Source organism: Phasianus colchicus, chromosome 8, assembly GCF_987193195.1.
Source record: "Phasianus colchicus chromosome 8, bPhaCol1.hap1.1, whole genome shotgun sequence".
Classification (NCBI taxonomy): domain Eukaryota; kingdom Metazoa; phylum Chordata; class Aves; order Galliformes; family Phasianidae; genus Phasianus; species Phasianus colchicus.
The window spans coordinates 6,424,769-6,452,590 of NC_143443.1; the positions used below are offsets into that span (position 1 = coordinate 6,424,769).

Below are 27,822 nucleotides of genomic sequence, written 5' to 3' on the forward strand. Positions count from 1 at the left end.
AGTTGCACGGAGTTGGCAGTAAATACTAAACTGGAAAAATATTTAAAGTATGTTTGGTCACTACTAGAAGTCACTGAATGTTATCAACTTGTTCAGTTGTGTATCTTAAGGGGTTATGTAAATGTTTGTGTAGGATATCTTTAGGTATCTGACAAAAATGTGTTATAAATGGATTATATCCATCCAAAGGGTGAATTTGTGCAAGTATAGTACCCTTTAAAGTACAGGAGCTTTTAAAGGATGTGCTTCTACATTAGATCTACGGTCACTTTCTGTGTAAACCTTCAGGCTCGTTTTGTGGAAGGATGTGGGTTTTCTGTTTTATTTTTCCAGTCAATAGAACACATACAGTTACTGACAAGCATGCCTGTAAACGTTCTGCAGCCTATTCAGAAACATCCTGTAAGTGACTTTGCATAGGAGCACTTGTTTTATCCAATAATATGGTCTCAGACTTTTGTCTGTTACTGAACTATTGTCTTAAATATACATGGAAGTTACAGTGAAAACTAAGTATTGAGGGAAATGAATAACAGCTTTGTTCTTGCTTTGTGGATAAAGCGTGCTTTGCAAAAGTTCCCTCAAGCAACTTCTTAAATGTGTCAAGTTCATGTTCTTAGTGGCTGAATCTGATTATTTCTGGCAAAGTGAAATGTTCAAGTTGGATGGTGATACTGAGAGCAGATCCTCTGTGGAGGGAGAGAAAAAACAGGAGGAGGTAACTTTCTCCAGGAACTGTAATATAAGAGAACTACATATGACTCCATAAATATGAACAGGAAACAATGGCATAAGAGGTATATCGTGAGGTTTCTTTTAGCTCAAGCTGTGTTGGATTGCTTGCTGAGACAGTTTAACCTGAGCTGCAGCTCACTTGTTCTTTGCAGCATATCTGAGTTACTTAAGCCTGGTAAAGTGTTTCCATTAATTCTACTAATTACTGAAGATATAGCTATCATTAGAAGATCTCATTTGGCTTTTTTTTTTCCTGTGAAATTCTGTGCTTCATGCCTGAGTATTTATTCTAGTAGCCCAAATGAAGGTGGATATTAAACACGCTCTCCTACATAAGGTTTCTGTGGCGAGTGTTGGTTACTGCTCTCCTGAGAGGGGTCCAAATTATTTTTGGTGCTGAATCTGAAGCAGTACTGCTGTTTTTGTAAGTTTAATAATTGAAGAGTAAGGGAAAAGTTTGTCATCCAGAGGAATGAATTCCCTTCTGTTTTTCCCAGTCACTGATCCTATTTTTTAACCTCAGGTGAATCCTAATCTTGAGAGCCAATTCCATTGCCAAAAATGCTTGTGCTTAGTATGCCAGCCAAACGCTGTGAGACCAGACTTGTGGTTGAACATCACAAGATCCTGATATCTCCATGCACGGTGAGGTGATATCAGTGTTTGGAAAATGTACTAGCATTTTCCTATGCTGACATATCTCTTGTACCATTTGCTTTACTCTGTGAGCCAGGTACATAGAATTCCTGGGTCGTGTCTCTAGCAAGGTTCTGCTGCTGACAGGATTGCTGCAACAAAGCTATTACTTTTCTACAAAAAAATCTTGTACTCTGTATTAGACTAATTAGGCTAGATTTGCTTTTGAGAAAATGTACTGAGTTTATTAGGTTTACACGGATCATCTCCTCATTTCTCTGTCCTTGTAAGTGATGTCCAAGTTCACAGTTGTCAAGATTTAGGAGCTGACCTATTTGCGAGTTTGAAAATGAGCGTTTAGGTTCTGAATTAGATAGGAGATGAGAGAGGCATCATAACCTTTTTTTGTTCAATGTAAAATGTTTAGTGTGTGGGATTGTGGCCCTTGCCTGAGGTTGCTAGGTGTGGCCAGTACTCATAATTTCTTTGTTTTAAGATTGCTTTTATATAATGCTATTTATAAGGTGGGAGTCTTCACATTCCTATGATGTTTACAACTGCGAGGCTATAAGCACAACTGAGATACCTGTTGCTCAGCCTCTGAAATAACTAAGTGATACTGACATTGCTTTGCAGAAAAAGGACCTCTCTCATTAGAGTCCTGTGTAAATAGTTGTTACAGGAACAGAGACATACAGCTGCTCTGTCTGGGTTACTGAGATGTGATTCTTTCCCTGAGGGATCAGAGTAGGATGAGGGCTGTGCTGCAGCTTTCCCTGGAATGTCCTATGTGAAAACATGGCACCGGTCATAATAAGGAAAACAGACATGCCTGTGCAATTTATCCACGTTATGTGACTTTTTTCTGGATGTTGGACTTGCTGTTGGTTTTACACAGGGCTTGAAGAAAAGTACTCTTTGCTACCAGTGCAGGGGGAGAGATTTTCTTTCGTCTGCTACAATAATTTGAGTAAAACTGTCTACAGATCTGCAGGCTCTTTGATAGCAGTCTGTCCGCCTTACATGAGAATGTGTGAACACTTATTTAGTGCTGTGTGATGTCCCTTTCTAGTCCAGTGCTGGATGAAAAATGGATTCCCAAAAGTGCATTAACTGAGCCTATAACCTGCAAAACGTATGAACTAAGATCCTTGATAATAAGTGAAAGCTGGAAAGATCAGCTGCTCGCCATTGCCTTTTTCGGTGCTGCTTCAGGCTTGTCTTGCAACAGGCTTTTATTACACTGATTCTTGGCACCTTTTTTATAAGACCACGGCAATTTTGCTGAATTACTTGGAAGCTCAGGCCAAATATTTTTACTTGTGACCCAAGCCTGAATTTGAGCTTGAGCCCATTGTGGTACAGAGCCTGTTAAATCACAGCACTTCTTGCTATTCCCTTTGCCAGCAGGCTGCTCTGTGAACAGCTGCTGTAGCATGAAAGGCCAAAGGGAAGTGCCTCAGTTTTGCCCTAGTCCTTTCACACCTCCACGTCACTGGAATATGCCCAAGTGCATGGTGAATGGCAAGCAGTCTTGCTAGTGCAGAACAGCCTGTACAGTTGACTTTAACTGAAACATGAATCACCTCAGTCCTGAATTATTTTAATCCAATCAGTCATCTCTGTTAAGGGGTGTAAAGAGACAGTAAAGCGGAGAGAATGGCTGCCAAATAGAGGATACAGGACACAAATAAAGCTGCTAAAATGAGATGAAATAAGAACGAATAATGATTTATTCCAAATGCCACTGGGGTTACTGTGTTGATGACTTCAGTGAGAGATTTAGGTGTAATGAGTTTTGTGGACTTTTCCACGAATGATTTTGGTAATGTCAGTGGAAGGGAAGGTGAGGTTGTTAGTTACACAGGGAGTACACACGAGTTTTCAAGTGCTCCTAAACAAATTCTCCCTAATTAATATATGCTTTTCAAGCCTCTTGTAAGTAGACAAGCACTAACAGCTGCAGTTCTTTTTATAGACACAAACTAATCTCTAGTACATGTTAGAGCTGAAGGATAGAGAGAACAACATGCTGTGGATTCATAGGGCTTTTCTAGCCATCAATGTATTCTTTTAATACTCTCTAAAAGTGGAAGGGAATGCAGAAGAGCAGAGTACAGTCTTCAAGAATATTAATTCTGAATGGAATTGTAACAGGAGTGAAAAGTCTAGCTCTTAATGGCAAGTTGTACACAAATGCATCTTAGTAGCACAAGAAAAAGCATGTGTAAGCCTTGACCTATTTTCTTAATGTGTTCAGCCTTTTGCAGCCTGTATTAAATAGGCAACATTTGCTAGCATTTCTTCCCTTCTGCCACCTGGATTTCCTGGCAAAAGATGGGGACAATTATATGCTTTATGTTCTCTTATTTTATAAGCCAAAACAGTAAGAATGTAATTCTTTAGGCTTGATGAACATCTTTGAACAGGCTTCCTGTTTCAAGATGTTTTCCCCCTTCTTTTTCCTTATTGCTAGTATATATATTGTCAGTTTAACATTGTTTTCTGCATGGAAACAATACCCAGTTGTGGTAGGTGAAGGGAGAAACTGCACTACTCCTTTTTCCATTTCTAATGCCTATGATTTATGTAGAAACACCCAAGACTTTCAACATTTACCTGTCTGAAATAGCCACTTGTTTGTGATCTGATATTTAGCTGCCTCAGAAGTCATTATCACCTCCTTTTTTAATTCAGTTCAAACTAAGTTTCAAACATTTGGCTGTAATCAATGACCCATGCCTTCTGGAACTGACTGAACTTTTTTGCCTTCAAAGGAATAAGTTGGTTACATTTGTATAGTCCTATGGCTTTCTCTGATATGACATAAGAACTGATTTACTTAGGGCAAAATGACCTGCGTGGTTTCCTCTATTCCTTCAACCAAAGGGAGAACTATTGAGGCACCTTTTGTTAAGAACTGCTTCAATAGCTCTCTTTACCCTATGTTTTTAGACTTAAAAGGGATATATCCCCACTGTGGACTGACTATACCTTATCATTCTTGTGGTGTAAACTTCTACAGATTGTAAATTAATTCTATCTACTTACTTTTGTACTCCAGAAAGAACACCAGGGAAAAGCAGATGACTTCTCATCTTCTAGAATCTCAGAAATAAAAAAAAATAAATGTCTGAGACCTCAAATTAGTGCTCAAGTGCATTACCTTTCAATTGCTTTGTACAAGAAAATGAGGGAACTTTCTAATTACTAAGAGAAAGGAGCACTGAGTGTTTTCATTTGCTTGAGGAACTTCAATAAGGAAAGCATCTCCAGAAAGTAATTTAAGGTTTTCCCCAAATAGCTTTGAAGTTACTCCACAGTAATTGGACAAAGGCTGGATCTCATACTTCCCTTTTCTCTCAAATTAATCAAAAGAGGCTTGTAGGTAAGATCCATGTAACAGTGTAATATGCCTGAGAAGAGGAAAATCTACAAGAGAGAAATAATTTATTTGAGCCACAAAAAGAAGAAATAATAAAATTGCAGTGTGACTCAGATCAAAAGTGAAGCACTGGAGTCAGTTCGGAAACTGAACAGGTTACTCCCTTAGATTTTATTCTTGCTTGTCTTGTGCTGCGTTTCAGAGCAAGGTGGGAGAGTCTTCTGGATTCAGCTGGTTCATGGTTCCTCCAGAGGTATTGGTGAAGGTGATATTTTGGGCTTTTGCCACTCAGCTGTTGGAGCTCTTTTTCTGCTTGTTCTTTTGTTCTTTGGGTACAGGAAACGAGTGCTGTATCCAGCAGGCAGCTCTACTCCTTGTATGTTGCTGCATGTTATTATAATGCTGGGTATCTGAGATGTGGATGTTCTATGGCGAGGCTCTCCTTTTAGTCCGATGCCACTCGGGCTCTCACTTCTCTGAAGAATGCAAGGTTTTAAAAGAAATGGAAAACAAAAACATCTACAAAGGATATCAGGCTGCATCATCTATGAAAATGTGACGTATTTAGATTGGTGCTTTGCTAGTATCTGCTACTACCTTAAAGCCAAACTCAAAAGATGGAGGAAGAAGTAGATGTGAATATTTTTGGAATGCTTTATGAGTATTGTGGGGGGAGGAGAGGAAGTATAAACAAGATAGTGTCTTTGTGTTAGTATATTAATTCAGAATCTAGTTCACTTTGAAGGACCAGGCTAATGACAGCACGTTCCACTGTGGGAGGAAGAAAAAGTACTGAGAATGTACTCAGTGTAAGAGAGAAATAATTTTAAGAGTCCCTCCATTAAAAGAAAACTACATAGGTGACAAAGCAGCTGTTTTGGTTCACTAAGATGAGGTGGTGTGAAACAGATAAAAAGATTAATATTTCGAAGGGGGGACAAACTAGAGAATGGAGTCAAACAGGAAAGGATTAATTTGTGTAACAATAGCAGTGCTATCCATCCGTAGCATGGGACCACAAAAGAGACCCTTAAGATAAGGCTAATAATAGCTTATAAGGAATACTACTATCAATAAAAATTGCCTGTTTGTTACATTTTTTTTATTACTGCTAAGATAAAACTTTTTTTTCCTCCTATCAGCTCTTTTATTTCACTGATTTAGGGCAAGTTGACTCATTTGAGGAATATATTTAAAAAAAAAAAAACATAAATATCAGTATGCCATAGCTTTGTTAAACGGAAGTAGGAGAGACACTAGGCCCACAGCTTACTGAATAAGTGACATGATATGTTTCAGAAACTTACCTGAATTTCCTCCACACTGCATTTTTCAGATGTTTTGCACTACTCAAAACAGAGAACAATAAATAGTCAACAGTGTCACTTTGCACAGAAGTACTTGCTACAAGATTGACTGTCTCAAAAGGACAGCTATCAAATAGCTATTTCCACTTGCTTTATACATTGATTTTTGTTATCTTTATTTGAACAATGTTTCCACTCACCCCAAAGCAAATTATGGGCAGACAACCTAGTGAATTCAACTTAAGTTTTCTTAAGAAGCAGAGCTTAAGGAGAACCTGTAGCACATATATTCTCTATCAATTTCTGCTCAGCTTCAGGTAGATCAGATAGTGATCAGATAGATCACTATCTACATTTTGAGGCAATATTTTCTGTATTCTAGTGGGAGTCTCATGTGATTTTTTTACATCTCAGCAAAAACTTAATTTGTGCTCAGGGACTGAGATTGTCATTAGGCTTTGTTGCTTCATCTTAACCCATGCCAAATATTAAAGTTGTTCTTACAGTAGATGTAGCAGAATGCTCTGTGACATTCATTTCCACCATGGGTATTTCATCTGTGTTTACAATCGTCTGGAAAATAAACAAAGGTGAAAAAGACAATGTATAGGTATGTTACCATGGATGTGAAATACAAAGAGTGGGAAAAAGAAAAAGGGAACAGAGGAGGAATGCAGTAATAAACTAAATGTAACTTTGTACTACAGAACATAAAGTAATTTAACAAAGACAGACTAGTTTTCTATCACTCACTGTACAAGCTTATTTGATAACAAATGGTGACACGACAGAAAGATGAGTCAAGTAATTTGTGCAACATGGGGAAATAAAAATATTACAGATTATACACTTAAAGACAAACACAGGGCAACACATCATGCATATGCTATGTTCAATATAACAGCTCCTCGCCAGAAATACAACAAAGACAGCTGAATGATGAATTAGAGCTGTAAATAAAAAGCTGATGACCTTTTACAGCCTCAAGGACGTTACTTACAGCACTAACTTACAGGTTATTCTCATCTTCTAGGCCAGTTTCTTTATGATTAATTATGATAAAATGAGCATTGTTGACTTACTTGTTGCCTAAGAATTCTGTTACTGTGCAATGTATTACCTTTCCAAAAATCCCAGAATCGTGGCTTTTCACTTCAGGTTTGCCTCCTAGGTCGCTGGTTTGGGTAGTATCTTTGCCCATTTCATAGGAAACCTGGCTGCTAGCAGGTCTGGAGGTCATACCGGTGATATCAGTTTCTGTATCGGTACAGCCCTAAAATGAATACAGCAAAAGCAATAGCATGATCTTAGATTTCTGACCAAGTAGTATGATACCTAAACAGATTTTATGAGTCAGTCACCAATTGAAAGTTATTTCAGAAAAGCTATGCCACGTACAACTCCATGCACTGTTTTCCTTTAAGTCCAAAAACCTTATTAAATCTCTTCAGTCAACTTCTTGTTTTCTTGTTTGTTTATTTTGGTAGGGTTTACTTCAAAATTTCTAACAAAATGGTGTTCTGTTATGTACTATGGAAATTTTTCTAATGCACTTGGTTAGTTTAGAAGCACTTCTTCTCATGAAGGATTCCTGATTTTATGAAGATTTAATTCAATGAATGGAAAAACAAACAAACAAAAAACAGCAGGATTTTGCATGAGTTGAATGTTCTTTCCTGCACTACCTTCTTTTCCTGACTCTGTTGGCCTTTTCACTGAGTTTTGATTGGACTGAGAAGTGAAAAGAACATAGAAATTGAAATGTCATTATTAAGAACAAATGTCTGAATTCAGAATGTGACTGCATTAGATATGATGTTTAGTCTGACTATGAAAAAATAATCACTGAGAAGATCACTGCCATTTCATATATTTGGAGATTGTATTTAAAACAATTTCAAAGTTACTAATGTAACTGTGTAGTAAGGGAGAGCCTAGGACACCAAATATTTGCCTATATCCAGCTGCTGTGCAATGCATTTGGCTTTACCTGGAACGGTAGCAGAACGATGTTGAGGTCTGATGTGACAAGGATTCAGAAATGCATTTGTTGATTTACTTAAGTCTGATGGTTAATGCTTCCAAATAGACCCTGCTTCACCTTAAGAAACCATTGTTTCCTTAAAATTTTCGTTTCACTAAATTTTTTAGTGACTAACAGATTAGTTGTACTGATAGACTATTGGCTGAAAGTGAGTCAGCGGTGTGGCCAAGAAGGCCAGTGGCATCCTGGCTTGTATCAAGAATGGTATGGTGAGCAGGACTAGAAAAGTAATCCTGCCTCTGTACTTGGCATTGGTGAGGCCTCAACTCATACTATGTTGAGTTTTGGGCACCTTGGTAAAGAAAGGGCATCAAGGGCAACAAAGCTTGTGAAGGGCTTGGAGAATATGTCCTATGAGGGGAGTCTGAAGGAGCTGGGGCTGTTTGGAAACCTTATTGCTTTCTTCCAGTATCTGAAGGGTGTGTACAGTGAGAGCGAGGTTGGTCTCTTCTCACTGGCGACACACAGGACAAGGGGAGATGGCCTCAAGTTGTGCCGGGGTAAGTTTAGCTTGGATATCAGGAAAAAACTTCTTTACAGAAAGGGATATTAAGCACTGGCTTCCCAGGGAGGTAGTTGAGTCACCATCCCTGTATATGTTTAAAAACCATTTGGATGTGGTGCTCAGGGATATGATTTAGTTACGGATTGTTAGTTACGTAGTATGATTAAGTTGCAGTTAGACTTGATGATCTTTAAGGTCTTCTCCAACCAAGCAATTGTACGATTTTGATTCTATGATTGTTTTTCTATGTCCAGACTCAAAATCTGTGGTCAAACAAGTTCCATCCTAGAAGAATGGTGAGGTTTTCTAGGATTCTCTTAATCTAAACTTCCCTTGCCTTCTGAAATGCCTGTTGCCCAGTGTCTTCATTCCTCCTTCAGTGTAAAAAATGGACAAGAACATAACATGCTACAGTTTGCTCTTACATGTTGGTCGTCTTTTATTTTACTTCTTCCCTTTCTTTTTCTGAAGTTCTTATAATAACAGCATAAAGTGTTTCATCTAAAGCACTTATCACTTTGGAGGACTCTATGAAAGTCAATTACTCTGCAGTTAAAAACGTGTATGAGAAGTGTCTTCCTTACCGATTCACTGTCAGAGATGGAAGATAATCGCCTTTTTCCTGTCTGCAGCCCACTTGTCTCAGAAGACTGGCTGGTTATGGTGGTTCGTCTGGAGGAGGGATAACTGCTGTAGGATCGGGATTCTTTAGGAGAAACTCTCAACAGGGATCCAAGGCAGGGAACATATGTCGCAATGGCTGTTCTAATGGACAGGAGGTAGAACAAGTCAGATTTTTTAATGTTAGAATAAAAATTCAGTCATCATACACAGTGCATTTATTCAGAGAGATACACTAATGCTGCATGGACTGGAAAATTACTGGTACAATAAAGGGTTTTCCAGATATCCAGTGTGTCATAAACAATCACCCTACAATATCACTTATTAACAGTGGTCCATAGAATTCAAATGCTTTACTTGGCAGGGGCGAGGGCATTAAAGAATAACTCTTTGAGCTGAAGGGACCTATTAAAATATTTTATCTGCTTTCAGCTTAATCAGGGCAAAAATAAAATTCTGTTCTTTCAACTGAACCTTGCAGAAGTACCACGTAATAAATTGTTTTAATCTTCCCCTAAGCAGCTATTCTGGCCTCCTTTAGCACATCTGTCTGCCTGCTATCTGCAGGGTAGTACAAAAGGCAGCTATATTACAGAATTCTTTTTCTCATGTGCAGCATAAGGAAACTCCTTTGCATGGCTTTTTTCTCCCTCCCAGTCATCCCACGTAGAAGTCCATGCCCACACTTCTCTGTCAAATTATCTTGCAGGTCTGTGTAAAGAATGAAACAGTGTATGTATCCATCAGATTCCATGGCCTACATCTGAACTTGGTATGGTCATGAGTGTAAATGTTACAGCTCAGAAGAAATACTATCTGAAATAAGGAAGCATAAAGAAGGGTGAGGAAGATGCACAAAATAGGGAAGGAGTAACTTGACTTACTGGATTGCATTCCTCAGTGGCCTGGTTAACTTAACTGCTATTTCTAATGCTGACAGATGTCTGGATCTCCCTTGAAGATAGTTAAATTTACAATGATTTCCTCTGAGCTAGGAAGGTCTCTATCTTTTATCATGTGATCTGTAAGTACAGATCAGCATTCCATAAACATCTCCAGCTCCCATCTGCACAGTAAACTGTTCCAAGTACAAATTCTACTGACATTTATACGGCACTGAGAAGTTTGCTTGGAGAGGAGAAGGTTGTCTTGCAAAGGTAAAATTAACAGGTGAATGAGAGATTGGTTACTAGTCCCTTAACTGATGAAGCTATTGCCTGATATTCTCTGCTACGTTAAATTTATTTTACAAGAGTGAACTTACCTATATTTAGGGTGAGTGATGGCATAAATTATGGGGTTATGGATGGCAGAAGCTTTGGCAATCACAGCTGGTATTGAATTCATGAAGGGTGTTAGAACATGAGAATACCTAGAGTAATACAAATACATAATCTATTTAGTGTATATACAGTACATATTTAGTACTGAGTTCTCAAAAGTCTCAGCAGTTATAAGCTGACAATACAGTGCGTTGTTATTGCTCCACAGAATGTAAAAAGGGGATGTTCTCCCCTTTTTTTGTGAGAGGGACAAGTTTTACATCCTTTTCCTGCAAAGATGTGCACCAGCCTAATTGCATTTCTGGGAAACACAATTTTCGTGATGCTTCTCTTGCAGTACTGCTATGATTCAGTGGTAACCCCTGTGCTATTTACCCTAGAGACAAAGTCTGCCTCCAGTAAATGAATGCGTGTTCATCAGAGTATCTGTTTCAAACTCAGCAGATGTACTCGCTAAATAACCCACCACTAAATATGTCACTAAATGAGTGTGCAGAGTGAAGCATTATAGGAAAGATATGTAATCAATTCTGCTTTTCAAACTTTCTGCCTGATCTGAACTAAAATCAGGAGGGAACAAGTGTTCTCATGACATAAACTTCACTTGTGTTATTGTGGCTGTGCGTATATACAGGTTTTGTGCCTTTAGAGGATACAGAAATCATGACTGATATCTGCCATGTTTCTTTCAGCCATTTTATCTGAAGATACTTTGAAGTAGCCCATAGAGTCTTGTCAGAAGAAGGTCAGTACAACTACTCAGACGAAAATAACACGTTCTGTAGGCAACTTCTATCAGACAGATTCTCCATGGGTCTGATTAGGAGCTAAGAAGAACTCGGATTGGTAGAAAGGGTTAAGTAAAATGACTAATTAGTCTAAGTTAGCATCCTTTCTTTATGACACCTCTATTTTCTGGGACAGCAGTTTAACCTCCATCTTTAACTGACCTATTTAGCATTGTGTTCCTGCTTCTTTCCTGATATACTCAGGGAATTTCTTAAAAAAAAAAAAAAAAAAAAAAAACTGAATGAAGCTGTATTGTTTACTTGCTGTCTTTGTGAGAAAAACTTGCAAGTGCTTACTTGACAGATGCTGTACAGTTATAAAGTTGTCCATTTGTTTTGATTTTAGTCAACAGGGGACAGGCTAGAAGTTCAGCAGGCACTTGATCATGCTGAAGTAGATAATGAATCATACAGAACAACCTGACAATTCTGTGCAGCTAGAATGCTTAGCTTAAAGCATTTTCTATTGTTTTCAGTTCTCTTGGAGCAAGCAGTGCTGTAAAGCAGCTATGATTCTTTTTTCACACCTTTTTTCTATCTCTAGTGCTCTCATATCACTAGTGATAAGTGCCTAGTACTTAAGTCCCTTGTGACAGGAAAGGGGACTCTGGAGTTGGATTTATTCTAAGGGTTTGAGTTTCTGAGTGAGGAGCCTTCCTGGAGAAAATGTTTGCTGCTGCTTGGAATTGGCTCTGTGGGGAGAGAGAATAGGAGAATGTTCTCTTAGCAAATTTTCATCTTAAGCAAAATATTTTTAGAAGCGCTGTGTTTAGGAAGCCACGTTTGCCTCTTCCTTAGGTGTGTTACAATGATCACTCCTGCCTCTTAAAATGTACTGTCTTCTGCTGGAGTCTTCTAGTTGAAAATTTCAGAATCTTTGCAGTTTACAAGGTTTTCTAGAGCATGGTCATATCCCCTTTAGAAAGCCTTAACTGAAGCACTGAACAATTAAGAAGCCTGTTCATTGTCAGCCTTTAGCATAATAGACATATCTACATATAGCCAAGACATCCAGACTTGCAGTTTTTGACTCCTACCTAGGTTGCACCAACAGCATTCTGGTCTATATCAGATAGTCAAGCTGTATATAGATTCTATATTAATGGTATCATACTTTCGTGGAAACTACTGTATGAAACACTGATAATTAGATAAATGAAGAACATGCTGTTATGATTTATGTTTACTTCTATGTCTAACACTGCATAGCTCCCCAGAGCAAGTATATACTTGTGTAATGTTGAGCTTGTTTTCCTTACATCTATGTAAGGAAATTAATCAGTTAGATGTAAGACAAGCAAATAAATAGACTTGCAAGTAAAAGAAGTAGAGAAAAAATCTCTCCTGGGTGGTTCTTTTTGGCTCCCTTAACATTTTGGTGCTAAATAAAATTCAGATAGCTCAAATACTCTGTCACAGAGCATGCATTCAGAAATCATCAGCATTGTTTCTTATGTTGAAAGTAATAAACTTCCTACTACTGTTTTTTTTCTCCTTGAAAAGTCAAACTTAAGAAAAAATCACAGTCAGTGTGTGCCGTATTTGTTAAATGTCACTCTAAAATAGGTTAATGTTTTGAATGCACTTCAGGCATTAGAGTTGACAAGTAGCTTTGGCTTTCATCTGTCTTTCCCCATTGCACACCTTCATTTGCTGATAAATTCATAATTACCCAGCAAAAGCTACCAGGGCAACAACAGAGTATGGTGACCAGGAAATGACATAAAGCAAGATGACGATCAGTGCAATCTTAGCCAACTTCCATTCATTCTTCATCCTATGATACTGTTTCTGGAGCTCTTTGTTTCCATGTTTGCATCCAAATGTCTGTATAGACCTAGGGGAAGTAAATGTGTAACAGCAAAATTGAGATCAGTCATTGCAACAGTAACTCTTATTATAGTTTATGTGATAAGTCATATATTCTTAATGCGTGTCAATATGTGACTGTTCCCTTGCTATTTGGTGTACTTCAGCTGCACTAGTCAAGGGCAAAATGTAGGGGAAAAAAAAATAATTCAATGCTAGAAGAGTGTTCACATAAATCAGCTACTCCAGTTAATTGGACAAATACAAAATACAGCTAGAGAAGTCTTTGCTTCCCTATATCAGATTGTTGTACTTTACTGTCGGTCTGCATTTTCTACTGTGCTGATATTTACAAGACAGATATCTAAAAATAGTGGCAGACGCTGGCCTGTATGATAGTTTCTGTCTCAGAGACGTGTGATTAATTTTATCTCCTTTTTACTCACTGTAAAGCAGTGTTTGCAGTTGATTTCATTTTTTTTCTATGGAATAGCTTCTATGCACTGTTACTGGACATCTCTGATGTCTGTTTAGTATTACTTTTCACAATTGGTTAATTTCTATAGCTCTTTCACATCCTTCTGATTTCTCAGGTTGCTACTTGTACGATTTTCTGTATCATTAACAAGTATACTGAACAGCTCTGCTGTAAATTCAGAGCCCTGAATGGCCCTTCTAAGGATCATAATTTTTACCACATTGACAGAATTCTTACTTGGTTTCCTGTCACGGTTATACACTTGAACTGAAAGAGAAAAACTTTCCAATTTTCTTCTGATAGTCTGTTTTAAGAAAGAAAAAAAAAAAAAGCAGTCATCTAAACAAAGAAATAAAAACTTAAGACTTCTAGTTACTTACTTGTTGGCCTTCTTGATAGCCTCAAATATAAAAACATAGCTGTATATGATAGCAATCAAAGGAATGAAGAAGACAAAGCAGAAAAGCAGCATTGTGTAGGCACGGACTGATGGTGTGAAAGTCATGTAATCCCAGGAACAGGAAGTCAGCAGGCCTTCAGGAACATAGGCGCCTAGAGACAGGAGAAGATGTAAACCACAATGGGATTCTTACCAGTATTCTGAATGCAGGAGTTAGGGAAAGATACTCAGAGTAACATGAGATGAGATCTGGAAACTGAATCATTTTGTTCCAATTCTTGAATATAACTTCAAGCTCAACATAGTCAAAGTGCATCTCTCCAAGTACTTCAGTGGCTGTTTCATCAGACCCACGCTGTTTTCATTTAAGTCCAGATTTTCTCAAATTGTTTTCTTTCCAAGGAGTGAAATGAAACTGATTGCTTTAAATGCCCCTTTTAAAACTTCTACATATTAATTTATTCTGCAAAGGGGAGAGCTATGTTGTATAGGTCAAAATAATTTTGTCACAAAAGGAAGTTGAGTACGTATAGAAATAAAATATAATTTCCTTAGAGAAACTGTGTCAAATAAGTGAAGACGTTCTCAACAGCATCGTATTTCTCCTCTTATTTTCACTGTTTACAGTGATATTTTCTGTTGAACTTTTAAAAATAGCGCACCAAGTGTGCTCAGATGCATCCAATTTTTGTGTGAGGGTTAGTAGTGCGGATCCTATTGGAACCTAATTATAAGACAATGATTTAACACCTTTCAAGTTAGTATCCTGCCTTCTCCCATGGAAATTCCGGAATCTAAGACTGTATTGCTGCTTAATTCTTCTAACTCTGCCTCATTCAACTTAAGGCTGCTTCTGCAAGCATTGGGGTTTGGCTAGTTAAACATGCCTCATATTGAAGGCAGTCATGATAGGCAGTAGCAAGTCAAAAACAAACATCTTCTAAAATTCAACTTTGTAACCTTTTTTTTTTTTTTTTTCAGCATTCTTTGGGGAAAACAAAACATTGCTAAACTCTCTCCTCAGTTGAGCTGACACATTCTGTTCTGGAATTAGGGAACACAATAATGGGCTGGAGTTTTTGAATGATGAGTTCATTCTAACTTACTGACTGAAACCGGTGACTCACAGGAAACAAATTAATGTTGCTGAGATGGATGCAAATGAGGAATAATAACAGGAACTCTCTTTGCTACAAGTGGCAATGATCAAGTGCGTGTTCCAATTTGCAAACAAAAAATTGACAAAAGCAAATTGTTTTGTAGTTACTAAATGCCACTCCTAGCAGAATCCTCAGTGAAGATACTAAAGTCTGAATGGGCAATGCAGCCAATATCCAGTGCCATTTGCACATCTAGAATATAGTCAAGACCTATTGAAGATGTACTTCAATAAAATATTCAGACTGTATTCCTCTACTATATGAATGAAGATATTTAAATTGCCACCGCTCTTACACAGCACCATTGGGGAAGAAAAATGTCATGAGAAAAAATACAAATATAATAATTTCACTTTTAACATCGTTCAGTTTGGCTCAACAGAAGTAGATATGGGATAATAGGCAAGTTCATAATTCATACATTTTGGCCTTTATTTTATTTACTGTTCTTTGTACAATAACTAATTAGTTCAAGAAAAAATGCCAGTGTCATTTAAGCTGCTCTTATTCACATTGTATTTTTTCTCCAGATTGAGGTCTTCAGTTTCAATATATGTTTTATCAATTTTCCTCAGACAGGTATTTGAGGCCTAATATGCAAGCCATTCATTTACCCATCTCTTATAAATGTAACAGTCCAGTTTTTAGTCCAATGTTATAAGGGAAAAAACTTGTATTCCATTTCACTTACTCCATCCAAAGAAGGGTGGGAGGCTCCAAGCCAAAGAGTACAGCCAGACGCCTACCAGGATTATAAGGGCCTTCTTCTTAGACATCACTCGAACAGAAGCCAGAGGTTTTGTGATGACAAAGTATCTGTCCAAGGCAATCACCATCAAAGTGATCATAGATGTAATGCCAAAAAGAGCTCCGCAGAAGGCATACAGCTCACAGCCTTTCAATGAAGATGACAGAAGTAGCAGTGAAATTAATCTACTCGTGCTGATTAATTTATGGGAGGTTCAAGTCTGTGTTTCCTGTAAACTAATGTCTTCTGGGATTCATAAGCCAATGGAATTTCAGTTTTCTAGCGGTTGTAATGCTATTTCAAAGCTACTGTTTATCTTGCTAATTATATTTTCACTCACTGATTTATGATGTTCCTAGTAAAAATTTTTTAATGGCCCCATGATATCTTGCTTAACTCCAGTTTTACTGAAGGTCCCATAGAAACATCTATTTTGTTCAACGATGCCCTCTAGCTACTTTGATATCATGGTATCATTTGTATCTCAAGGTCAGCATAATTGTAGTAAATATTCAGACAATGAATATATTCATAAGTAATTTTAACAATTCAAGCATCATGATTAAAAGCTGGGAGTCGTGTTTTTCTATTTCTTAACGTGTGTGCAATTGAAGCAGAAAAAACAGGCATTCTTTTGGTCATCGGAGATCAAAACAGCCATGTTACTTCTGTCAATACTTATTCAAGGAGCAAAGACTAGTCATATTCTTACTATAGTTATAAAAAGAAAGAAAGCAATTTCCTTCTACAGGCTTTTTTTATACGTTATTGATTGTGAACTCCTTGAGAGTGGGTTTTCTCCTTAGATTTGCACACCCCTTATGCCAAAGGTGAAAATTCCACTGTTGAAGCCTGCAGCGGATGTGCTGTTGACTTCAGTCACATATGTTTCACTTGCAGTTTGAGAATCTTTTGAAGGAATACTGCCTTCTACCTGCTGGAGCAGAGGTTTTGTTTTAGGTTCCTTTCTTGGATATTGACTATATAGATTGTAAAATGATTTGGACAGAAATTGGGGTTCATTTTTTCCTAAGTATTGCTGCAATTTTATAGCACACTGAAGTTAATTACTCTCGTAGTTCCAACGACCAGATGTCTTCTGCAAATCATATGTTAACACGAACTCCCACAAGAACATTTGCTTACTGCACGGGCATGTTCAGTTAATATTTCTGTTGAGAAAACTCACTGTTGCCAAGCTTTCTGGTTGCTAGTCTCTGAGCAGATTATCTAGAGCTGCTGTTGATGATTTGCAAGTTGATGGTTCTTTGTCACAGGGCTCTACCAGTGGTTACATTACAAGATGATTGGGAAGGAACACCGGCAAGGAGAATGGTCCTCTGTCTTTGATTGCCAGTGTCTTCTTTTTATCTTGTGTGTGTAATTTTCCTCTTTGTGTTGGGAATGTAATTGTTGCACAGGGACAAAAATGTTCAGGGAAACTTTGGTTTTAATATCAAAGCAATGTTGAAAATTGCAAGTGTACCTGAGGATTAGGAAATGGGAAGTTAACTGCCACTACAGCAAAATAATACTTAGTGATTTATTGGAAAGTAGATATACAAACCTTTCTCACCAAAAATCCAACGTTTATGGAGACTGTTGGTGAAAAATACCGGAGACTGTGTGATGGACATAAGGAAGTCACTAACAGCTAGGTTGATGATGAATATATTGGCTGGTTTCTGAAGGGTCCTACTCCTACAAAGAAAAGATAGAAGGAATGTTGCTTAAACAATGCAGTGCTCTTAATTATGTCGTTACTCTTTTTTGTGAGTTTTGGCAGCTTCACAAACACCATGGCACTCCACAGAACAAGTTAGGACAGTGTGCTTCTCATTTCTCTCCTGAGAGAACATTAGGCTGTTTTACATCCCTATCCTGCTGTGTATTTTAGAGGACTGTTTTGATAACTGGCTCAGCGGTGGGGATAAATCACATTGTTCCTTAAGTACTCTGACCCAGTGCACTGCATGTCCGTGATTAACAGGAAATTAAAGCTGATGTGCTCTATGGATTTGCTGGATCTGGGTCGTGTTAAGCTGGAGGAGGGGTAGTGCATATCTCCATGCTGGTGATCTTATCAGCAATAACTTACAAATACAGGGATTAAGCAAACTTGCTGTGTACCACCACATCAAGCATTTTGTTTCACATCAGGTCTTCTCTGTGACGCTCATTTAACTTGTACATACATCGACTTTGTAGAGAATGGTAGCCAGCCTTTAGTGTATTCTGCTTACATATGTTATTCATAACATCATAGTACAATGCTTTAAAGGTGCACAGAGAAGCTGAATTGAGAGCTCCTTTGTTCATGGCTTAGTGTAATTTTTTAGCTCCTTTCTCAAAATGTTGGTCTTAGACAAAAATATAAAGTATCTGAATAAATGATCAATTCTTTGTACTGATGCAGAATCAGTGAGTAGATGTACTGTCCCCAAACTGTCAATTTGGGAGCAACAAGAGATTTTTAATAGATACTTAGGGGCTACTTGTTTTTGTCCAGTAATCTTGTTTGTTGCTGAACAAATCTCTATTTCAGATACCTGTCTGTCTTAGACTTTTGTGACTTTTTGAGACAGTTTTGTAGGCATCTGACGTGTACTCTGAACTTCTGATGTACTTGTTATTTTTCTTTCAATGTCCCTTTTTATTTTCATAACATCTTCAAATAAAGAACAGGCTGTCACTGGAAATGCAACTGACTGGATTTGCTGTATGGCTGGATTTGCTGTATGGGACCAGCCAAAGTGCTAAGCTAGGTCACTTACTTCACTCTTGTCTCATGTAGCTGGTTTTCATGCCAACACCTGATCTGTTCTTAAGGCCGTGTCATTCACACTGAAATGTTGGTATCTGCTCTGAATGCACATACTGTGTACGTATTTTCTGTATGTAGCAGAAAATGTGAGATCACCTTTTTAACCTTCTAGATAAATGCACTAGATTAATACAAGCCTCAAGAGCCTCATTAGTTAGGTTCTCACTCCTGTGACTCGAGTTAACCCAGTCAAGTTGTCACGTAGTTTTTATTTTTTATGTTTATTAGAGTAATGCATAATGATCACTCACGAGGGAGAGGCTCGCTGGTCTAGACATCATGGCAATGTTCTGTCAGTGCTCAGTGAAAAGACGAACAATGTGAATTAAAAAAAAAAAAAGTAAAAAAATTACATTGTTTTCACAGGTCAGATTACTTTCAGATATAAAAGTTGGGATGTGGCTTTTGTTAGGAAATAAGCTGAGTATTAGAAAATGTGGAAATGAAAGTCATTTCCAGTAGGGAACAGGGGAGCAGAGGAACTACACAGGAGATAGCCGGAGAAAAGAAGCACCTAATTTACAGGTGATAAATGAGAGAGAAGCAAAACATCACATCATTCCAGTGCAGAAGCTCAACCGATAACAAAAATATTTCTGTAAGTTTTCTGCTATAGCTGTGTTTCCATTGCTTGGCATATCTGGGTGAATCTTTTACAACGTTGCTAATGGACCACGGTTAATGATAAGTCAGAAAAGTCAGGTTTCCACTTTGTGTCATAAAGCAATATCTCTTATATGCTTTTAATATCTCTAATATGCGTTTAGAGTGATAGTATGTCTGCACTGCATACAGAGTGCAGTCATGATGCTGTTAGAGTTCATCTCGGTATTTAAAAAAAAAAAAATACAAAAAAAGATACCTGCAGAAAGCATAGATGACCAGGAAATTACCCAGAGTTCCTGTGATTCCCACGATAAGAATGACTGTTCCAATTGTATAGTGGGCATGGTCTGGGACATCCACTGTAGGAAAAGCACCACGAACATCTTTCACTGCCATCTTCTACAGAGCAAACGAGAAGTCACAGGTAGATTGTCACACTTTGGTGAATAAGCTGGTGTGTGCTACCCTAGTAGAGGACTTGATGAAGAGTGTGAAATGCCAGCAAGCAAAAAGAATCAGAATAAGCTAATTACTTTCAAATTACATTACAGCTGATCATCTTTGGGAGCCACATATACACCATCAGGAGCACACAGGTCAAACAGTACTCTGTGCTTTTACTGTGGATTGAGAATTTTAATGAAGAAGAGCAATTTATTCCTTCCCAAAAGAAAATGAAAGATATAGAAGAGAACTAGAGATATGAAAGGACCTTTTTTATTTCATCTGACATCAATAATGCAGTACCTAACAAGAATATTTTCTGCAGTTTTTGGTTCATTAAAGTTTCTGTACCCATGAAGTGTGATTTCTGTTCTGACAACAGTATCTTCTCTGCATAGGAGTGATGGATAACTGTCTATTGAGAAACATGCCTTTAACCCTTTATTGGGATTAAATATGGCTAATATGGGTTTTTCATTTCTCCCACTGAATAACCAACACATCGCTAGCTGCCCTCGAGGCTTAGTTACTAAAAACCTGTCAGCAGGTGAAAGACTGAGCAGCAGTCTGGTGGAAACTAAATTAAAGATTGGAAAACTTTAAACAGGAAAACTTTCTAGTTTGCACCTTGTTTACATATCAGTCTTATTTTCACTCTGGACTGAGCGAAGGTATTTTGCTTTTTGTGATAATTGTCGTTTAAGCACTTGAAATCATGTGGATCTTATCTACTAAAACTTGTGGCAAAATTCACTAGGTAAGTCTGGAGACTCTAGCACTTCTAATAGTAATTAGAACATTTTCTTAGTAAGTTTCAGGAGCTACCAACACTCTTTAGACCAAATGACCCCATCTTAGCAATGAGGCAAACAAGAAGTCTGCAGCCAGGAATCAGGATCACCTAACAAAAATGGTAGAGGACATGCAAATTGTCACTGTTCTGCTGCCTTTTCTTGTGAAGTCAGGCAAGGAGATTTAAACACACACCTCTGTGCAGCTGCCCCTGTCCTAACCATGCTTTGGCACCAGCTCCAATCAGTTAATGTAGCCGTGACAAACACAAAGCCCCATCCTCGTTCATCTGCACAGATAGAACCTGTCTCTTCTTCATTGCCGGGTATTTCTCATCATGGGTGGCACTCACTCTGGAATGGCATGCCATAGCCACCACTCCTAATTGAAGTCTGTCAGCTGCAGCCATGGCATTCCTCAGCTACTGAGCTACAGGAATCACACCATGTCAAGAAAGCCCAGCAGATATCTTGAATAGCTTATATTTTTCCTACTGCGAATATCGTCAGTCTGGCTGTGGCCTAGGATCCAGGGCAAGGGATCAAAGTCTGTGCCTGTACTGAGCATAAATAATGCTATGAGGCTAGGTGTGTTGTCTCCCAGAACAAGTACTGGGAGGCGGTGTTACAGCTAACGTTTTCAGTTATTCCTTCCCAGGAAGAGGAAGATTGCTGGCAGGAAAGTGGAAAGCAGTGGATGTATGTATGAAATTCTTACTTTATGCTCCAATTATGTCAACTGCTGGCACTCACTGCTAGAATGAACTCAGGAATGCCTTCAACAACACCCCAGTTATCAAAGGACCTTGGCGTTTCCAGACAATAAAGGCAGACATTACTTATAAATAGATCTCTGAGATTGGATTGAAATTATAAGAGACAGTTTGCATTTAAAACCAATGTGCCGGTAGCAAGAGCTAAACCCCAGGAGAGTCTGAAATTGTACAAAAGATTGTCTTTGACTGTGAGCTGGAGATCTGCCCGTGGCAGTCCTCAACAAGAGGAATGCGCTCCCTGAGTTTCTTTATTAGCAGGGATGGAATGCTGGACAAATAGTCTCATCGGAGAGACTGAAAATGTAGCTCTGGCTGTTATTGCAATTGGAGCAAAATGTTATGATTGCATTAAGGCTGATATACTAACTGAAAGACAGAATCATGATGTTTCTTTGTTCAGGTTCCTTCAGCAAGCGTAAGTTGGCCTCACATCATAAAAATCAGTGGGCATCTTGCCCATGTAGAGATTGCTTTACTTAACACGCTGTCAATAAGGTAACACAAAATCCTGTACTAATAGCAAGTGGAGTGGGAGAGTCTGAGATAAAACTCTTTTAATTAAATTAGACCAGGTGTTCTTTGGTTTGGGTTATTTATTCTTTATTTCTGTAGCTTTATGGATGCTGCTCTGCAGAGAGCGAATCATGGTCACTAATGTAATGGAGATTTCTGATATTTTCCTCTATAGCTATCCATTTAATCAAGGTAACAGAGATGAAGCAACTAAAGGAGCTTGTTTTGGCTACAAAAAGCAGATTTAAAATGGCTTTAATTTAAATTAAATTTGTGGGGAACTAAGGACAAGAAACAATTTGAAGGATAGATATGGATGGAGAAATAACAATAGTAAAAAAAGGTTATTTAGGGGACATTAGAAGACACCAAAACTACTTATTCAGGAATGAAACAGGTTTAGAGACAGTAAAGATGTCAAATGTGAAAAAAAAAAAGTGTAATATTTGTAATTGAGCATTGGTAGGACATAACGTCAAATAGACAGAGAAAGAAAGGGATTGGCAAAGAAGAATAAATTCACATCTTAGTGTGGATTTCCTGGAAATGGGTTCCAGTTCTTGCTGTTCTCTAAGAAAAAACTCCATTATTTAAAAAAAAAAAAAAAGTAATTTAACTCTTTTTTATTGGAAAGACAGGTCTGATTCAAAGCTTCTTGAAGTCAAAGAAAGGTGCTAGTTGACCTCAAAGGCATTAGATCAGACCTAAGCACTTCAAATTTATCACTGAGTTGTGCACGCCACCTTCCTTATTAGAAGATGAAAACATTTGCCTGTCACGATCATCTCTAGGTCTTACAAGGGGAAAAAGGTAATGCTTGAGGAAATCAGGACAGCAGCCTAACAAGAAATCAGACAATTCTCAAAGCTTTTCTCTGTTTAGCCTTATTTAGTCTGTCTTCTGTTGTCACCCCATGGTATTAATACTTGGGTGGCACAAGAGAACTAAAATCACACCTTTACAATTCCTGCCATGACAACTGTCCTTTCCGTCTGAACAACTCTTTCAATTGCATTGGTATCCCAGAACATGATTATCTTGCCTGTTCTTCTGTTCATCCTGCTTTCTATATGCACTTACATAGTGAAAACGCTAAGTCACGACTTGAAACAGTGATTGAATACCTGGTGAGAAGGCAGAGCCAACCCAGGGGAGCTCAGGTCCATGCAATACACCTGAGTGACCAGAAGAGATAAAGTCAGGATCCACTCCTTCCCACACCTCATTTAAGGGTTGGCAGTGGAGGTGAGGGTGTCCTGATGGAGATCCCTGTGTGCCTGTGGGCTTCTGAAGGTAAACGTTTTTTCTTCCCTTATTTCTGTATCTGTGGCTGCTGAATTTGCATTTGTTCTCGTTTGCTGTAGCCTAGGATTGTGCTGCTCTGCTATTATTGCTGAACTTTCCATCACATTACAGCGTTTCAGCATTACAACACTGTAATGAAGATGAAAAGAAATGAACAGGCAGAACCAGTACTACATTATTTCTCTTCTAAGTGATATGAAAACACAGCTTCTTTTGTGTAACATGGTTCAAAACAGCACCAAACAAACAAAGAAGCAGAACTGGGAAGAAATTGGACGTTTTACCTTAGTCAGTTTTCTTGAGTTAACAAATAAAGATACTTGTATCTGAGGCTCTGGACCACTGGGTGCCAGTATACCCATAGGCATATTGTGTTGTGGGTGGCTTGGATTGGTATTAATTCTGTAGAAAACAATTTACTGGGAAGCACCAACTTCCTGACAGTCAGCGTAAATATTGCACACTTCTTAAGCAAGCAAACAAAATGGTTGCTTGAGGAACTGTGGAAGATGTAGAGGGAGTAACTGAAATGTTACGTAGTATCTTCACAGTAAGCAGGGTCAGTTTGAGAACATATCTTAGTGCCAAGGATAGCATTTTAAGTCTTCCTTAAAAGCAGGTTTTATAATTTGTTTATATATGATGAAACCTGGCCTTTTGAAAGAGCTGTAAAATAATTCATCTCTGATAGGCAAGCCATTTATTATTTATTTGCACTATAGTTTTGAAGAATCAGTCTGTCTTGAGAGTATTGGCCAAATGTTTCTTGGGCTCCATCAATCTTGGTGCGATGACTGCTGTCCTGGGAGGTCTGAATGCATAATGAACAGCGATATGAGAATTCCTGTCCTACTCTTAGCAGTTGGTTTGTGTCCTAAAACAGAGTTGTTATCCCTTTGAAAAGATAATCTTAATGGAGGATATTTTTATCCCTCATATATAGGTATAATCCTTTCCTAAATCCTACTCTGCCATTTGCCTTAAGAGTCAGTGGCAGCAAGTTATGAAGGTTGCTGCACATCAGTGTATTTTCTTCCATCATGTTTAAGTGTGTCCTTGTGGAAGCAGTAGAAGAAGGGGGAAACAACTACGTTTAATGCAGTCCTCTTTCTGGAAATGTTTTATGTTCTCCCTAAAAGAAATCTTGTATATTGCCTATAACAAAATGGCTAATGTAGAACTGGCCATATTGTCAGCTAGCATTCAGTAAACTTGAGCCTTAACGTGGCAGTTTGTGTAGTGTGTCAGAACCATACAAGATGCTGGTCTAAAAAGAGTTGTAAGGAAATGAGCAATTTTGCTTTCCAGGGCAAAACTACTGATTCTTTAAGTGTTTTGCCCCTGTTAAAAGGAAATCCAGACCAAAAATATTTGATGCCTTCATTTGCTTTATCTTGGAAATGCATGTATGTATGGGAACTGCTGAGTCACAGCCTGAACCTCTGATTAATCACCTGAGGCGAGCAATGAGTCAGCCCTGGGAGCACAGGTGAAAGCAATTCACCTGTGCTGCAGGAAGGGGTGGAGCCTGGCTCCACCTCTCCTAGACCCATTTAAGAGCTGACTACCAGTAGGGAAGGATCTTCCTCTCTTTGGAAGATCCACTCCACTGGAGTTTCCTGAGTGAGCCCACGACAGGGGTAGGCATCCTATTTATTATCTTTGTCTCGCTGTGCCTAACTCTCTTGCTTATTTCATTATTATAACATCTTAATATTATTTGATTATATAATATTCCTTTATATAATTTTCATTGATTATACAATGTATTATATGCTTTTTCCTAAAGAGAAGGTTTTCTAAGTAGCTATTTCAAAGTTGTTAAACAAACAAAACAATACCAGCTCACTTTTGAGTAAGTTTCATTTGAAGACATACAGTTTTTTTAAGTCCTAGTGTTCTCCTTGCTTCCATGACTTGAGAAAAATATTTTTGTGTAAGTGAAAAAAATGACAACTTGCACAGAATACACTGTACTACTGAGGGAAAGAAAGAAAGAATAAAAAAGCCTGTAGTTCTTTAGAGTAATAACTACACTCTTCACTCCTTTGAGACACCTTGATAACTGAAGTTCTACTAAAGCTAAGAGTGATGATAGTAGGAGCAAGGCCATGGATGTAAGCATTTATATTAAATATCATATTTGATGTAGCCCACTCCTAACATTCTTCCAAAGGTAAGAGTGGGAAGTAATGTTTAGTTTGCAGGGAAACGAGAAATGCTCATAGGAGGATTTTGGGATTTGAACATATTTCAATCTTGGTTCTAATTGATTAGTTGACTTCTTCGTTTGTTTCAAAAATTGGGAACAGAAAAGACTTAGACAAGGACATTTTCCAGCTACTCCTTCTCGGACGCCAGATGGATTATGTCTAATACAGTGTAAAACAAGGAAGAAGAAATAGGGACTGCTATGTTGTTCTTAGGGATTTCACACTGCAGTCACTGGTTTTGCAGAATGACTGCTTTAATGGAACAGAGCCCAGTTCTGAAACAAGTTTAAGCAGTCTCATGTTGACTTTGATAATGTATCAGGTCTCTTTGTTTTTAATTTTCCTACGAGCATAAGTGATGAAGTTGCTTATTTATACGTTACCATTGATTGTATGAACCATAATGTTAAGCCTTTTGCAGTACAACAAATCATATGGATAGAGAAAATTATCAGAACAGAAATACAGTAATTTCTTAGAGTTTCTAGGCGCAGTTTTTGTTCTACCTACCAGAGGCTTCAAATAACTGATAGCGCTTATTTTCTTCACAGTTTCTTGGTCTAATTCCTGAGCTTGCTTCTAGTGGCACTTCATCTCTGATGACAGACAGAACAAAGAGAAGTGTAATCAATCCCGCCTCAATTATGGGTTCAGCAGGGTGGCGCCAAATGCTAAGCCCTTTCCAGTAGGCAGCAGGGCTTTCCATGGATGATATCTGTCCTCTAGAGCAATTAGAATAGCAGATTTTGTATCCAGTCTTCCAGATTTAATCTCAACCGCAGGCAGCACATATTGCTTTCAGTTCTGAAACTCTCTTAAACCGATCTTTGTGTGAAATTAAAATGCGGAAGTTTGAAAATACTTGACTTAGGGGGAGGGAATGGACAGCTGATTTGCTCTTCCAGCAGAATAAGGACAAAATTCATTTTGAATTTTTGAGTGTGAATCACTCTGTCCCCAGAATCCTTTTCCATTCTGTCATGTGCTCTCCAGTCCCAGTTATCCCTCCCTGCTTTGTTCTGCTATCCTCTTTCATTATGTTATCCATCTAATTCAGTTTGTAAGCGCCTTGGCTCAGGATGCTTTTCTGTTCATTTTCCTGTATGACATGATGCATATCCAGCTTTTATTAAAAATAAACACTCTGCATTTTTACTGTGCAAATAATAAAATATTTACTGCTGCTTCAGTATAAATTAGGATCAAGCTGAAACACCAGGTTTAACATGTTATGAGTATTGAAAACTGGCTTATGTGGGTCATGCCAAAATACCTGGTGTGACAGCATCAATATTTTACATTGAAATTCAGATTTCAAAAACTTCAGAAAAGATCACTTGGATCTTTTATACTTTTTAACAGACTTTTGCACAAACAGCATGCAATCCAGTAGTATACTGAGTTACACAACCAAGAAGAGGTTTCTGAACTCTTTCTGTTCAGGCTTGTGGTAGAGAATATTTTTAGAAAACCCCAAGAGGTTCTGTCCTGAGGAGTCGTCATAACAGAACTCCACCTTCACACTTTTAAGGAGAGCTCTTTGGTAGAATTTACCTGGAGAAACCTTCTGAAAAGCTTTGGTAATAGCAAGTAACAACTCTTCAGCATTTACATAATCATTTTGCTGCACTTACAGAAATGATGGGGATTTCCATTTTGAATAATAACACAAGCAAGCATTGTGTTTGAACTATTAACCGACTGTATAACTTAACAAGAACATCTCTTGGTAGTTTATAACATATTCATCGTACTTTTTCATTAAACAATCCTCCCTGTCTTTTGCCCAGGTAAAACTGCTGAAGAACACTGTTTCTACAGACTTTTCCACAGTAAATATAGGAATAGAGATTTTTAAAGATTTATGTTGTTTAGTATTGCGTTACATCATTAAATCTATGCGTGGACCTAAAGTGTCTATTTACAGTTCTATAAGTGCCAGCTTTGCCAACAGAACTACTTGCTACAGTTGTTAGTGAGAGAAAACACTTACTGTTGGGGCTCTAAGAGGCAGGTCCATCAGTGTGTAGGCAATCGCTCCTGAGTCATTCTGTGAGTTGAGGGACTCCACAAATTTGGTGCAGATGGAGTCTTCAGAGAGACAAGATATATCCCCCTTTGAATGAACCGGCAATTTACGCAAATGAAATCTAAGCAATGGCAAAGAAAGCAAAGCTCTCTTCTGATTCTAAGTCAGCCAATTTACCTTTCTGTGCATGCGTGTGTGTGTGTGAAGCAGATTGTCAGATTCTCTGACTGGAATAGTGCAAGATGTAGTGCAGAATTTCTCACCAGAGCTTCAGCTTGCTTTACTCCATCTTCAGCTTAGCAAAGGGCAGCAGCAGCAACTTGCATTTAAATACAGAATCCTGCAGGGTCTGCACATGCCCAGTTTGTTGTTTGTTCCATCCAGATTCAGGCTTCATTTCAGTGGCAGCGTAAAACTGA

At 38.2% G+C, this 27,822-nt stretch overlaps 1 protein-coding gene and 1 long non-coding RNA gene across 2 annotated transcripts in view; one reads left to right on the forward strand and one right to left on the reverse strand.

Annotated features, from left to right (window-relative positions):
- Positions 1 to 41: 41 nt before the first annotated feature.
- On the reverse strand, positions 42 to 27,779 carry OPN4 (opsin 4). The gene is given in 13 exon segments (XM_031602455.2): positions 42 to 5,076; positions 5,079 to 5,232; positions 6,064 to 6,102; positions 6,568 to 6,636; positions 7,184 to 7,336; positions 9,197 to 9,377; positions 10,501 to 10,608; positions 12,980 to 13,144; positions 13,975 to 14,146; positions 15,846 to 16,049; positions 17,470 to 17,603; positions 19,589 to 19,731; positions 27,368 to 27,779. Coding segments are annotated over 13 exon segments (1,581 nt in total). The 5' UTR covers positions 27,395 to 27,779; the 3' UTR covers positions 42 to 5,044.
- The window catches only part of LOC149916998 (uncharacterized), a 30,870-nt gene continuing 27,627 nt past the window's right edge, over positions 24,580 to 27,822 (forward strand). The window contains exon 1 of the long non-coding RNA XR_016468655.1: positions 24,580 to 24,801. This is a non-coding gene — a long non-coding RNA (uncharacterized LOC149916998). The remainder of the gene's footprint in view (positions 24,802 to 27,822) is intronic.